The sequence below is a fragment of the Metarhizium album genome (genome assembly GCF_000804445.1).
Source record: "Metarhizium album ARSEF 1941 chromosome Unknown scaffold_1, whole genome shotgun sequence".
NCBI classification, from domain to species: Eukaryota; Fungi; Ascomycota; class Sordariomycetes; order Hypocreales; family Clavicipitaceae; genus Metarhizium; species Metarhizium album.
Genome location: NW_024467575.1, coordinates 182,986 through 198,247, shown reverse-complemented (window position 1 = coordinate 198,247; position 15,262 = coordinate 182,986). Strand labels below are relative to the sequence as shown.

Genomic DNA, 15,262 nt, shown 5'->3' with positions numbered 1-15,262 from the left:
CGTAACGTAGCTACGTTCCATTCCCCTCAAACTATTCGCTTGTTTTAGCGATGCCACTTCCCGCGAGGAGGCAAAAGAAAAGAAATAGCAAGGCAACGCATGGGCTCGCAACTTTCACCACCCCTCACAAGACCTACCCTACAGCAACCGCATGTCTGCGGATCGATGGTCACGCACTCCGTGCAGTGGCTCTCCATCCATCCTGGAAAGTCGTCCCTGAGGCGCCTCGCTTTCCCCCCACACGGAATACCCATTCGAGACCGGAGCCAAACTCACATGGTCCGCGCAAAAAAATGTGACCGCACGTGTACCTCCCGTTGCGGTGATATTCCCAGGGTAGAGCCGGGGAAAATGCTGGCGTGAGGCCAGTGCAAGCGCTTGTTCCTGGCTGGGTGACGCTATCAAGGCAACCCCTTCCATCTTTGGACCCTTGAACCCTTCAACTCTAAACCCTGACATGCAACGCTCGCCGTGGAAGCCCATCTGACAAAGGAAAAATAAAAGGCAGAGCACTCTAAGCAAGCCCTCCCAAGTCTCTCGCCCCGTGGGCCGTCACTAGTTTGAGCTTGGCGCTGGAGCCGGACGAGGGGCCCATGCAACCGCACAGCTTGTAGAAGCCACAGTCCGTACGGAGTACCAGGAACGAAAGCACTCGACCCGTCGACAGACATGGGCATTCTTCTCGCGTGTCATATCGAGAAACGTGAGCCTCGATTTCCCACCGTCGGATAGAGGCAGAGAGAGGCCTTCCAAGGGGTTCGTGGGAGTGGCAAGCGGTATGACGTAGTTCGTTGCTCGCTGGCATCACGTTATTCGTCGGGTTTTTGTCTCGAGAAGCGCCCCTCCCTCTTTCCGAATTAAACTCTGCAACCCGCCTGACTGCTTGTCTGGAATTGACTTCGCTCCCATATTGTTTTGTGGGCAACAGGGGAATAAGACGGAGTAACATCCGGCCTACTCCGTACCTTTGGAGACGAGACCCTCGTGAATCCGTGATGAAGGAAGGGAGAGCAGAGAGCAGAGAGCGAGAGCAGAGAGCGAGAGCAGAGAGCAGAGAGGAGAGAGGAGAGGAGGGGAGAGCGAAACGGCAGTCGTCGACGGGAGGCAAACAAGCCACGTCACCAGCCACACACACACTATTTCGGAGCGGAGGATGGGGAGGGGTCAGAAAATCCAACCTGCCCGTCTCTGATCCATCGTTGTACGTCGTGATTGACGCACTGGCATGTCTTCGACAGGGCTGATCCTGAGAATGGGCTGCCGTTTGTGTCGATCGCAGGTGTGGCGTTGCTCTGCTTGATTCGCCGTCTTCCGAGCGACCCAAAGACTCGACGGCCAATCCTTTGGCCCCTCAACCACGCAACAACCACGCAACACGGGCCGCAAGGGTGTGTGCTGCTGGGGTCCAAGTTCTGCACCCAAGGTGAATCAGGTCAAGGCGAGGCAAGACCGACCGTCTCAGTCCTGCTAGATGCCAAAATTACACATTGTACGTGCGCAAGAAAACCATAGCAAGCATGACTTTCCGTCCGTCACCTGGCTCGTGGTAGGAGGCTTGCTCCGGCATCCGCACTCCCTCTCCCACACGACGACGGAATAGCAGACCCTGAGTCCGGGACAACGCCTTACTGCATACAATACAGAGCAACGTTAGTCCAACACCTGATACCAATCATGCAAGGACGGTGACACCTCCTACTTTTATCACCTCACAGATCCGTAGTCAGTCGCCCGTGGTATTTGTTTACCACTGCTCTCTCGTCGGTGGCCGCGCACGCACAGCAGCAAGGGTTGGTTGGAACCTTTCTCGGGGGTTTTCATCCTTTAGAGTTCATGCATGGAAAGCCGCATGATCCACACACTCAACGCCTAGACGGCCTTCTTTGCTGACGTTTCGTGAAATTTATCGCTCAAGAATTCGCCTCTTGCCAATTGTATGCTTCACGGCAGACATGATGCGGCACAGCGACCAACTTGGGTCAGACCGCCAGGAATCTTGGTCCGTCATGTCGTAGTCGCCCCTGACATGTTCTCGGACCGATGTAGTGACAGTGACACGTACAATGCAAGCAACCATAGCGAGAGGCTGTATGTGGTATTCTTCCTCCCGTCTGTTTCGCAATTTTCCCGTGTGTATCCGCCAAGACTTGCTCTTAGCATCTTGGTTTGTGACGTAAAAGTAATGCTAATATACTGCTTGCCATACATCCCGAGTAGACGTGGACCTGGTAGGTCAAGTGTTGCCAACGGAGTATGGCCAATCAGCATTGGCAGGAAAGCCAAAGTTTGTTTTATCACATAGCCGGCGCAATGCCCGCCGCCAGGGGCCGGTAGCTAAATTTGAACCGTTTGTCTCAGTCGACTCCGCTCCACACTCAGTTGGGGACGGAGAATCCACGGCTAGAAACACATCCTTCGCCGTCGCTGGCGATGATGGAGTGGGCCACGGCGAGGAAGGCCTGGCCTTAGTACTTGCATACTCACTTGAGCACCCAGTACCTGCTTCAACATGTACCGTTGCTGATGTGCTCCGCTCCGTAGTGCGATGGGAAATGATGCCATGCGAACCGTTGGTTGGGTCAATCGCATGGCGGCGATGGGTCCACGGATACACATCATGGTCTGCGAGTCCGCCGATCTGGCTTCTGGAGTCCGCTAATAGAATCCACTCATGTCACGATGAGCCGCTTGCCTGGCGAATTTCCCTTGTTCCCCTTTACACTCCCATGTGGCTGAGATACCGGCCTGGCCTTGCGGAGGGTGGGCGTGTTGGTGCGCGCCCATACCATTCGCCATCGCGGCTGCAGTAGGCACGATTCTCGAGCCCACTCCAGCAGGGACACCCATGCAAATCGGCACACAGCGACACTTTGGGGGTGTCAGCTTACCGACTACCGGCGAATTTGCGTAATGAAAAAAAAGGCTCTTTTTCGACGTGTGTTGTGTTGCACGGGTAATATTCTCTGTCCTGTAGGGATGCGGCGACGGAAATGCCTGGAAAATGGTGGGCAGGGCAATCCCGTCCAGAATAGATGCACTGCCGCGTCTCGTCGCCAATTTTTGCAATACAACATGGCAATTCCAATGAGAGGATCGCATAACGTTGATTCCTTCTGACCGTTGGAAAGGCCACTGTATTTTGTCTTCGTACCATGTTTTATCCAGAGCTTGTTAATTAGTCTCAAAGGATGCGTTAAGCATACATAATTGGAACACCTACTCTTGACTCGGGCGGGATGATGTCAACACCATGGGTTCAAATCACAGCCTGCTGGGGGACAAAGAGATGTGAATTGGCCAGACATGGTGGGATCTCAAAAAGACACAGAGTCATTGCTGCAGAAAAAAGTAGCGACTAACCATACAAAGCTCCTTTTGCTCTGCTTCTTTTTTTTCTTGTACGGAAGTGGTCAAGATGTCGTTGGACGGCAGGCAGCCACGATGACTCCGTGGCACCAGCCACAGTGGCGTCGGTCATGGCAGGGCTTGGGAGCCACGGATTGATTGCGTCACTGGTGAAGACATAATTACACATGTGACTGAAGCGCGAATTCGTTACAATAGTATGACGGAGCAGAATGGCACGTGGCTGCAAGTCATCGCGACCTCGACGGTTAGAAACAATGTGTGGAGTATGGACATAGTAATTCACTGCCCCATGATGTTGCTGACTTTGTTTGCCGCTGACTTTGTTTGCCGCATCAGAGGAGGTGAGATGCAAATGGTAAGTAGGCCGATGCGGTCTGTGCGGTGCAGATTATTAACTTGCATGCAAAATGCACGGGTCAGGCCAGACTTCTGGTCGTGTCTTCGGGAGGTTTATTAACCACAGGACAGCCTCATGTAGTTACTGGGTGGTGCCTACTCCGTCGTTACGAACCCCAATGTTCGAGGAAGGAGCTGCCGACGGCCAATGATTGGCCGTCGGCTAGCAATGGCCTGCGCAGCAGCAATCTTGGCCATCTGGGACGACCAGACGGACTCGTAGCGGCTATCTTTGATGGGCTGCAGGGGGTCTGGTCGCGTTCGAGACTCGAGAGCGCCTCGCAGCCCACTTTCCGGCAGCGCCAGTGTCGCTTGCCCCAGTTCTCCTTCACGATGTTGTAGTTACGTACTACTACGTAGTACCCCGTCGGCCTTGACCCCTGCCTCATCTCCATGTGCTCCAGCAGTTTAATTGTATGGCAAGGCGCCGCGTGCTGGCGACCGTCGAATGCGATTGCGCATGCTTATTTGAGAGGACCATTGACATGGCATCGCCTCCGGGGGTACTCCGTATCCGGCCACGCTTCTCTGACAAGGCCCTGTCAGCTGTCGCTGTCGGCATTAGTCCTTAAAATAAGGCAATTTCGCCGTGCTGCCTGCCACCTACGACGACGCACAGAATACTCACAGAACACTATGCCAAGCCTGCCTGGAGAGATATGACCCCGACGACCCCAACCCTATCGCGTACCGGGCGTCGGTCACAGCCACAGAAGCGTGGCCACTTGTAGGCCCTTGCTTCGCGGAACCGCCCCAGCGAGGCCTACTGCCCCTTGTTCATCTCCTGGCGGACCTATTGCAGCGCAGGGCCGTCCCCTCCTTGGGGTAGCAAATAGCGCCAAGCCACCCGAAGACGTCAGGTACCTCGGTACTTGTAAGCACTTGGGCTGATCTCGGCTCGAAGCCGCCGTGAAGCGGCCAACACCGACATTTTCAATGTCCCATCGAGCATCAAGCCATTGTGTTACTACGAGGTCCCTCTCTCAATATTTGGACCGAGCGTATCATCGAACCACGGCGGTCAACGGCGCAAAACCAACAACGTCGCTAGTCATGGCAGTCGAGATTGTTGCCGTCGCGCACTTGCTGCTGGTTCATGTCGATGCTGTACGAGATATACCATGGCGTATCTAATACTCCCAGCAGGACAGCCACAGCGGCGCCAAGTTTGCTTGCCCCATAGGGATGGCACGGGATGTCGTCGTCGAGACTGGAGCAAGACGTAGATCATCTCTGCTGGGTCAAGACGGGAGCTTGACATTATGCATCGCGCCATGATGCCGCCAGCAGACGAATAACACAAGCAAACAAGACGACGTCGTATCGGCCGGTTGACCATTCACCACGCCACGTAGAGGAACGCACATGCCTACTTGCTTGAGCACTACCAAGCAACTGACTTGACTACCAAATAACTACATGGCACCCTCATTGAAACATGGCCACCCAAGGTTGCCCAGCCACGCGGTCATGGTGGTGCCAAGGTGGGAGTGGACGGAGCTTTTTCGTCCCGAAAGAAAAGAGAGCACAGAGAGTGACGCCATCCAGGCCATGGTTGACAGGGATGGCTATATCGTGTAAGTGAAGTCGTGTAGTTTTTGCCGCGCTGTCCCGTCATGTACCTATCGAGGAGACAGCGCATTCTCACATCAAACGAATGCGCATCAGCCACAAGAGGTTGGCGGATACAACAAGTCTGGTCTACTGTGACTGGCGCTAGCACGAGATTGCCCCGGTGGTGTAATTCACCGTTGGAACCACATGGTACATGCACACACAGTAGCTGGTGCCAAGAGTACTGATGTCTGGTCTCTCTACCAGACCGGTTCCGTACTCTAACTAATAGTTAAGCACGCACGCCACCGCCACTGCCACTGCCACTGCCACTGCCAACGCCACGCACGCACGCACGCACGCACCGCACGCACGCACCGCACGCACCGCACGCCCCCGCACCCCCACCCGCCCCACTGGTGTCTGTTCTTTCAGCGGTTGCATATGGACTGGTTCTTTGCACGGGGTCCAATATCATAACCCAAGTACGTGAGCACGTTCAGTAAGTAGGTGGTAGGTGCCAAGCGGTTGGTTGGTTGGTAGCCGTCATCTCTTGTCCAGTCCACGGCCAAGCAGCTAGACCTAGACGTTGCGATATCAAGAACGGTCGACGCTACTGAATAGCCATAGTGATGCAGCTTCAGGTGTATGAGACACGGACTCTTGCAGCTGTTGATGATGGACACAATGTGCTGCCCTGAGTGCTGTAACTTCAGTTGCCATGGAGCATCCAAGGCCACCAAGGCCAACGACCGCACTGACTGCAGGTGTCTGCGTCGGCACCGCCGTCGGAGCGCATACATACCTGCAACGTCTAGGTTTAAAAAAAAAAAAAAAAAAAAAAAAAAAGCCACTCGAGCCCGGGCCCCAGCCGTCGCTCGGGAGGAGCCCAATGTAGACTCCAAGGCTGGCAGCTGTGCGGTGCAGGGCTTGAGGGCCTTGAGCGTTTGAGCCACACTCACACTGGACGGGGCCGGGTCTGACTGTGACACCGGGCATCCTAGGGGGCTAGCACCCAGGGCTGGGCACTCAGGTACATGGGTACCGTTGCCCATGTCCCAGCCGCCAGCCGCCAGCCGCCAGCCAGTCCCCAGTCTCCATTTGACCGCTGAGCGCACGCCTCCCGAAAGGCGTGTCAAGTTGATTCCAATGTACTCCGTACTCTCGAGTACTCAGCGCTGGTTGCCGGCGCTGATTGCCGATACTGGTGCGCCAAACTGTTCTGGACGGGCATCGAGGAAGCAACGCTGGCGCCAGGCGAGCAGGTTCCTTCTGGTCTTGGTTAGCCCCTTGTCCGCGGTCTTTATGCCTGCACGTGTCCATAGTCCGTAGTCTGCGAGGGCAGTCCACTGCTCCGTACTCCATAATTGAGTACCCAGCCTACTTCTGAGTCCTCGACTGACGAGTGACGAGGGACCAGTGACGAGTGGTGTCTGACGAGTGGCCAGCAGCCAGCGACCAGATGCCCCCCCCTTTCATTCTTTTCCCTTCCCCACCAGTTTATGACCTGAGTTGACCTCGTCTCTGCATTCAATCTTCTTCCGTCTCTGTCTTTGTTTCTGATTCTCCCCACCCAGACACCCAGAGTCTGGTCTGACGGCAGATATCCAGTACAACGTACATCCTCGGGCACTGGAGCACCACGCCGAGTCTGGCACCTTTGAGCAACTTTGTTGTCTGGCGAGTGAGGTCTACCTGGATTCCCTGGGTCCTGGCGTACACGGCATGGAGTAAATACCCGACCGAGTACCAAGTACCTGCCTAGGTACTTAAGTAAGTACCTACCTAGCCTATCTAGACAGGTAGTTACTTGAGTACTCCGTACTTGATGAATAAATGCGGTGCCAGCCCGGACGTGTCTTGTCAGTCAATCAAGTCGTCGGAGTCGGGACATCCCAAGAAAACAGTACCCGGCGCTGCGTGCGCGAATGCCTGGGCGCTCAAGTCGTCTTCAAATTTGAACCTCCGCAGCGCCCTCTACTGCCGAGTACCTGAGTGAGTACTTACTTAAGTACTCTGGACGTATGTATGTGTGTGTGTATGTATGTAAGTACGGAGGAGGTGCTCAGGTGCTCAGGTGCTCAGGTGCCTGCCTGCCTGCCTGCCTGCTCTCGCTCCAGTGTCTGGCCCGTCTGCCTGCCTCTAAGTACTTAATAAGTGAATAGCTTGCCATTGTCATCATCGTGCGCCAGCGCCTTTGGACCTTGACAACCGACACGGGTTACAAACATTTGCACATCGCAGTCGAGTATGCACCGGACTTGCTCGCACTCTAGTGCCCCCAGAGCAGACGACTAGCTGATCGTGAACCCGAACCGTGCCTGCGTCTGATCTTTCCAGTCTGGTCTCGTTTGCTCTTTCCCGCGCCCTGCTTCAACCTCGACGTGTAGACCTGGACCTGGATGGACCTGGACCTCACCTCCATCTTCACCTTCACCTCACCTTCATCGTCGCCCTCACCCTCGCCCGCTTCACTGCTTCTTCTTCTTCCCTACCTTTACCTCCTGTTCCTCGTCACGCCCTGTATATTTTCTCCTTTCATCACTCTCCGCCGCATTCGCACTCTATCTAGCGTTTGCTCCCGACTCACCATCGGTTTTAGCCGTTAGTCACCGCCGTCTATCTCCCGTCTCCTGTTCTCGTTCGCCTTCCCCTCTCTCCCCTCCACGGTTGCTCCCAGCTTACTCGCCCTCTATCCCTGGTCCTGCCTCAGCCTCGCCCTTGGCTTCTGAGGCACATGGGTTCTTCACCTTGACGGCTTTTACTTACACTGACGACTATTGCTACGCGAAAAAGAAGATACGGCAGAGCACTTGGCCACGAGTTTTTCTTTTTTCTTTTTCTTTCCCCCCTTGCATTTGCTTTCGTTCTCCTACCTCTTCCTCTTTATAGCCATCCCGGCGAGGCAGGCAAATAAATATAACCCGTTCCCACTCCACGCTGCTGCGTTGCGGCAGCTGCTGGGTTGTCGCATACACGCAGCCCGCACCACCATGTTTCGTCAAAGGCAAGAATTTTCAACAACTGCCCCAACTTCCCCATGCGAAATTCTCTCATCGCTCGGCATACCTGTCCACACTGCGCCGCTCCCGGGTTTTGCGCATGCTTTGTCGCCCTCAAGAGCAAGACCTGGGACTTGAACTTGGGCCATATAGCGTCGACACCATTGGCATCGCCAGTAGCTAACCTGACCGTCTGAACTTAGGACAAGCTCACAAAAACCGGGCGATGACTTGTTGGCCAACTTTAGACAGCAATTTCCCGAAGTTGCTGCTGTCACCTCAGAGGCGTCTGCACCAACTCTTGTCCAGGCTACGTCTGCCGTCAACCATCCGATCATCACCCTTCCGCCTCAAGATCAGAGGTACGTGTGTCTAACCGTCTCCCCTTGGAGCCCTGATCCCCTGTACCGAGAGAAAACTCAGCAATTCCCGGCCAAGTGCGGATTTTGCACGTTTTGGCTCTCAGGTCCGAAGACGGGCATTGCCGTAATGGAAGTCCGGGACGGCCTTGACTGATGACAACCTGCAGGAACCCAGGTGTTGAAACCGACGTATTCCGAGACCAAGACCCTACGCCTCGAGCGTCTCATGAGCCGTGGAGATTTACGCCCTCTCTCCTGGACCCGAACTCGTACGCCTTTAATGCCTTTGCCAATGCCCAGTCTGGATATTATGCGGCAACTCCGGGGGGAAACAACCCGCTCCTCCAATCGCAGGCGGGAGACTTGCATACGCCGACAATGGGAGCCGGCGGTATAGCCACGCCGCTGTCCATGCCAAATCCTGGCGATGCGGTTCATGCCGGAGGGACTGTCATGGACATGTCCGGCTTCCAGACCCTGCAACCCCATCAGTTCCATCACTTCAATCCATTTGTTCATGGAGCATCGTTTGCGCCAACTTCGTTTGTCCACCAAGACGCCGGCTATGAAACCATGGAACAAGATGGTGTCGTCTTGGAAGCGGCATCGTCAGAGCATCGCATGCCGCCAATGGTTCCATCCGCCCTACAACACCAGAAGGCGGTCAATCGTATGCAAGTGAGCCACGCGCTACCACCGAATGCTGAGAAGTTTCGTTTCCACTGCACCTTGAATGCACCTACAGCCATGATCAAACATGCTGATGAGATCCCGATAACATACCTCAACAAGGGACAGGCCTATTCGCTCTCCGTTGCCGATCCAAGCGGAACCTTTCCAACGCAACCTGGCACCAAGTACAGGACGTTTGTACGAGTTTCATTCGAGGACGAGGAGCAGAGGCAGAAACCCAATGTCTGCTGGGGCCTATGGAAAGAAGGTAGAGGCACTAATGAGGCCCACCAGAGAGGTGGCAAGCTTCAGGCCGTGGAGTTTGTCGAAGCAGGCCAACCGGCGGAGCCTGACGATAAAGGAGTGCGCATCGAGGTAGAAAGCTCATCTTTTGATGGGTTTTGCGTCACGTGGACGCCGGGCGCAAACGGCCCTCCCGAAGTCAACCTCGCTGTCAGATTCAACTTCTTGTCCACGGATTTTAGCCATTCAAAAGGTGTCAAGGGAATTCCCGTACGGCTGTGTGCCAAGACAAGCCTGGTGCCCGCCGATGGCTCCCTAAAAGATGCGGAAACGAGTCCTGAGGTTTGCTTTTGCAAAGTCAAACTTTTCCGAGATCATGGAGCCGAACGCAAGCTGTCCAACGATATCGCCCACGTCAAGAAGTCTATCGACAAATTGAAGCAGCAGCTTGCGCAGATTGAAAGTGGCATGAAGGACATGGGGAAGAGAAAGCGGATCAGCAATGCTACCAAGGCAAGTGACCCGCAGCGACCTGGGAAGGTGCAGAAGCACAAACGGACCTGGTCCATGTCGTCGGCGAGCTCTACTGGAGGTGGCGGTAGTCGAATGACTCTGGAAGAAGACCTGCAAATCAAGTTGCAGACGCTGCAAGACATGTTCACGAGCACCAGACCCCTCAGCATTCTGTATCTACGAGGCGAGGACTTGGACGATCCTGACCTACATCCCGTATCTCTTCCTGGAGATATGTCTCCTCCAAATAAACTGGAAGTCTCCCGTGAGGGATCCAATTGGCAAGTTCGCAGCACAAAGTCTTCGGTAACAGGGTCCATGATCTCCCCATCACCCAGCTCCTTGTCCCTCGTCTCCCAGGCATCTGGCATGTGGCAAAACATGGACAACACTAGTTCAGGAAAGACGTTTGAACAAATATCACGAATATCTCGAATTGATGATGCTGGTAACTTGAGTGGATGGATCGAGGCCCTTGGGGTTGATCCGTCATATCGACCTCCTCCGGAGCAGGCCGAAAAATCCGTGGCTTGCTTTTATATCCAGTATCGCGACAAATCGGAGCAAGAGAAGACGATATATCATCGAGCTATTTATCTCAAGAAGCGAACCATTGAAGAATTCAATGGTCGGATCGCTAGCAAATGGGGTGTTGAGCCCGCGAAAGTTCTGCGGGCAATACATGCAATCCAGGGAGGTGTGGAGGTGGAAATGGATGATGACGTTATTCGCGAGCTCAAGGAAGGGCAGGACATGCAACTGGAAATTGAGGAGGTAATCGAGCAGCCTACGGAGACTAAGCGCGAGTGGAAAATGTCGATGGACGAGACTGGAGCCGATGCCGATGACGTCGCACCTCCTGCCAAGGGCTTCGTGCTTCGGCTAGCCTTTGAAACAACACAGCCCCTCGATTCCCTCTACCGACCTCGCGCCCCGACGACATGACAGCCAACGGGCATAGCTCAAGCTACTTGGGCCCTGCGAAGTTTCTGGATCTTTTTCTCTACGGAAGGTTGCGCAGGGCATTATCAGGTCACGTGCAAAGAAGAAGATTTAAATATTATATCACCGTATAGTTGCTGCACGTTTGGGTCCGTTCCGAAATGCCAACCTACCCGTGGTACACGGCAGACGTCTCATCGAGGAATAACATTTTTAGAGCCCTTTCTCTCCCCCTGCTTCTTCTGGTTCTTTTCTTTTTCTTTTTCTTTTTTTTTTCCGCCGATTGCTATACAATCAATCGGTCATGGGATACCACGGGGTGCGGTTCTGAAGAGCACGTTACTCTCAAAAGGCGCACATAAACCTTGTGAGAATGATTTGCAAAGAGATGGAGTACTCGACGTCAACCAAACTTATTCACCTTTATCTCGTGTGGTTGGCGCCACCAAGCGCATAATCAGAGGCAAAATATTACTTCCAAGCTGTGGTTTCTTGTGCACACTGGGTGTGCCTGATATTTCTTGTCATATAACTGAGCACCTTTTCAGGCAGCTTTTTGGTAAAGGCGCTGTATGCGCTTTGTTTGATCGGTTTGTCGAGGTTGCATAAGCAAATAAAAATACAGGGGAACAAGGGGCTGGCTTGGTCGGTCGGAGCCCACGGTCAGAATATGGAGGAGGGAGTACAATCAAACCCTGTAGGTTTAGCCATGAGTGACCTGACGAGGGAAGTTTGTGGGGGTTTATGTATCCCCAAGGGACCTTGGTGATAACAGTAACTCGGCTTATTTCTAGCAGTAATTGTTAAATGCCGTGGTGGAATCCCACGTTGGATCTTTGAGCAAGGGTACGGACGGGGTACGGAGCAAGCTAACATGGGACACTTACTCCGTACTTACTTAATGGAGAACACGGGAAAGTCTAGATGCAGACTTGTAAACGTACTGTACATACGTACTCCGTACTCGACAGTAGATCCTCTGTGGAAGACTCCTTCCTCGACTGACTGCTCCATGCGGCTGGCGGGACTGGCTGGGAAGGAGCATCTGCTCCTGGCGAAATGCGCACCAATGACGACAGGCGGGCGCAAGGCTGGGCGTGCAGCAAGCGTGTTGGGCCTGCTGTACTCCGTCGTAGGGAGTGCCAGGGCAAATTGATGACTGATTTTTCCATCCATCAGATATTTGTAGCCTCTTTTTCTTTTTGCAACACTTGCCGCCGCATGCCATGCTCTGTACATACGATGTGCGGGAGCGCGGCAGACTCCACCTGCGCCTTCCCTCGTCGTTGTTTGTGGCTCTCTTCCGCCGGTGATTGGACCCAGGCTTTTTCCTGGACAAGTTAAAGCGCAACGACGAGATTCAGATCACGCATAAAACGCTAGTATAGATTTGGATACGCGCCAGCACGAATTTAGATGGATTTCTTTTTATACAGGCGACACACCGCACGACGCCCTTGTGACAAACCTGACGATTGCACAAATCCTGTAGTCCCAGCCTGCCCGTCACGTCATCCTAGATACAAGCATTTCATGCAAAACTGCAAGAGAGGCCATCAACGCCATTGCCACCCTATTAATGACCCGGCAAGAGATTTGTAGTCAAAGCCAGCGGTGTTCAGTCAGGCAAGGAAGGCACCGACATGGCTGTGAAATTCCACAGACGCAAGCCGCATCGAATTTATAAAGTGGGGTGTCTGCCTGAATTCAGACTAGCGTCATGCATGAGAAACAATCTCGTTTATGCCCTTTAGTTGTCCGATTTTGCGACCTCCAGACGAGACGACGATGAATGATGCAACGCAGCATGAATGATATGGAGTAATTACAGGGCAAGGGTACGGCGGGCCTGGCAAGCTGGCACCTTGCACCTGGCACCTGGGACCTGGGGCCTGGGACCTCGTGTCGCTCCAACTCAACTGCTGATGATGAGCTCAGAGATGCTTGATGCGGTTTTTTTTTTGTTTTTTTTTTTTTCACTTCTCTCTGTTCTCGTTCCGCTTGCTCTTACTCTTCCTCTGTCTTATTCTTTGCCTTTATTCTTCCATTCTTTTTTTTTTTTTAATTCGTTGGTCTGTTCGTCTGAAGGGTCGACGTCACTCGGATGTGGCGGAGGGGGCGGCGACTGTAGATGCGTCAATGCCATCCCATTCATCAAGCGCGAGTGCGGCTCGAATTCGCTCCCCTCAGCCACAGCCCGATTGCGAGAGGGAGGCCAGCGAGGGAGCGGGAAACCGCTTTTGCCAGCCAATCTGCTCGAGAAGCATGCCGTGTACGGAGTACGGCGTACCTACCGACTGGGGTGATTGATAGATGGAATGGCCCAGGATGGCATGCTGCGCGGCCCAACGGGGTCCATTTGGTGATGCGAGCGTTCTGGGCCTTTTTTGCTGGGGTTGCATGGTCAAGCAAGTGAAGTGCTCGTGTGGCTCGCCGGCCGGCACTGGGAGCCGGGATGGGCAGACACATGGTGGTGTGCTTATTGCCTTGCCTTGCCTTGCCTTGCCTTGCCTCGCCTTGCCTTGCCTTGCCTCGCCTTGCCTTGCGGAACTGCACGTTGCTGTTGCGTTGTTATATTTGGCGAGACGGGAGGAGGGGCTGGGCTCCCGTATTGCATGCAAATCGCGCCATGGGACGATGCGTGGGCCAGCCGCCCCTGCCGGCGGGTACAAAGCTGAGGTCTACGGGGTCGAGAGAATGACAATGACCGTGACGACTGACCGATTGCTGTGGATGGCATCACGAAGCATCACGACCTTGGGAGGACGCGCTGCTCACTCACCCCATGGGCGTGGGAACGAGCGCGAACGGAGAAAGGGGCTTGGCTGGACGGGTAATTTTTTCCCTCTTCTTCGTCTCCATCTTCGACATCCTTTTTTCCATGTTTGCCTCCCAATACGGAGTACCATGCACTAACTGGTCGTACCTAGTATTACTCCGGATCCAAGGTCTCGATGCAACATGACAAGGTTGGTGATGTTGGGTGCGCTTTTCCCCTTGTCGACGCAGACCCTGCCTTGCCTCCCCGTCCGCAATCTATTATATAAATTCTATTCCGTAATGCTACTGGACGAGGACGCCGCCTTGCGTCGTGGTGACGCATACGAAGAAACAAAAGCATCAAGGCTGATACTGAAGCGCAACGTTTCGACGAGGTGGAACATGACAGCATCAAGTTTCCATCAAAGGGCATGAATCACCGTGGAATGAATAGAGTTGCGCGAAACCGCTCAGACTCGGGCACAGTCCGTACGAGGGATCAGGCCTTTGACCGACGGCCCCCAATTGTTGTCCGAAGAGAAACAGACCGTCCCGTGTTCCCTCACGGCTTTGCCTTCCCTTGACTCCATACACGCAGGGGGGCGAGGGTCTCGCAAGCGCTGCAGTAAATGAAAAAGGATGGACGGGACGGGCCACGAGTCCCTTGGAGGAACTTGGCTCGCCGTCACATGTTGCTTGCATGCCCAATGTCCATCTCTACACCGCAGGTCCGATACTGGCGCCAGAGGAGGGGTGGTTATCCCCAACGACTCTCTCCATTGACGCTTGTTTCATCTTGGCTTCCGTCGTCCTCGCCGACCCTGTTCTCGTGGCCTCCATCCTCTCTGCCGTCGCCAGACTCGAGTACCCGGGAACAGACCATACGCACATATACGGAGTACCCTCAGGCTTCGTTCAGCACGACTGGGATCTGTCGATCCCTCCGCGGGGCGTGACACAGACAGACAGTCGACGCCTCGTCTTTGCATGCAGCCATGCCAGCGGTACCGAGTATGTGACACCCAAGACGAGCAAAACGACAACAATGCGCTGCCGGTGGCGACCGAGGGGCCCGAGGAGCCCGAGGAGCGACGACAATTCCATTGTCCGTGGCCGCGGGTATCGACGGGCTGGTCTTGTGCGCGATAACCGGAGTCTACTTGCCTGGCGATTCCATCGCTCCCCGTTCGTCGTGGCCCTGTCAAGCCAGACCAAGACCCGGGCCAGGGCGCCTTCACACCGCGCGCCATGACGCTCAAGTGGTCCACAACCACACCGAGTAGCTTACTCGAGAGGCAGCTTGCGACTTTGAGCGCTGCTATCTTCTATCCGTCAGCCCGTCACCAGTGCCGAGGTAAACAGCCTACGCTACGTGCCTTGAATTCACTTCCATCCGGTAGGGCTGAGCGGTGCCCTGTCGATCATTACCTCATCACCGCTTAATACGGC

At 54.4% G+C, this 15,262-nt stretch overlaps 1 protein-coding gene across 1 annotated transcript; it reads left to right on the top strand.

The window, feature by feature from the left end:
• Positions 1–7,359: 7,359 nt before the first annotated feature.
• MAM_00055 (CP2 transcription factor) lies at positions 7,360–11,056 on the top strand (the record flags this gene model as incomplete). Its single annotated transcript, XM_040818855.1, has 5 exons — positions 7,360–7,365; positions 7,485–7,567; positions 7,660–7,842; positions 8,525–8,683; positions 8,851–11,056. 5 exons carry the CDS (start codon positions 7,360–7,362, stop codon positions 11,054–11,056), a joined length of 2,637 nt encoding a protein of 878 aa, XP_040682119.1.
• Between the last annotated feature and the right edge of the window lie 4,206 nt (positions 11,057–15,262).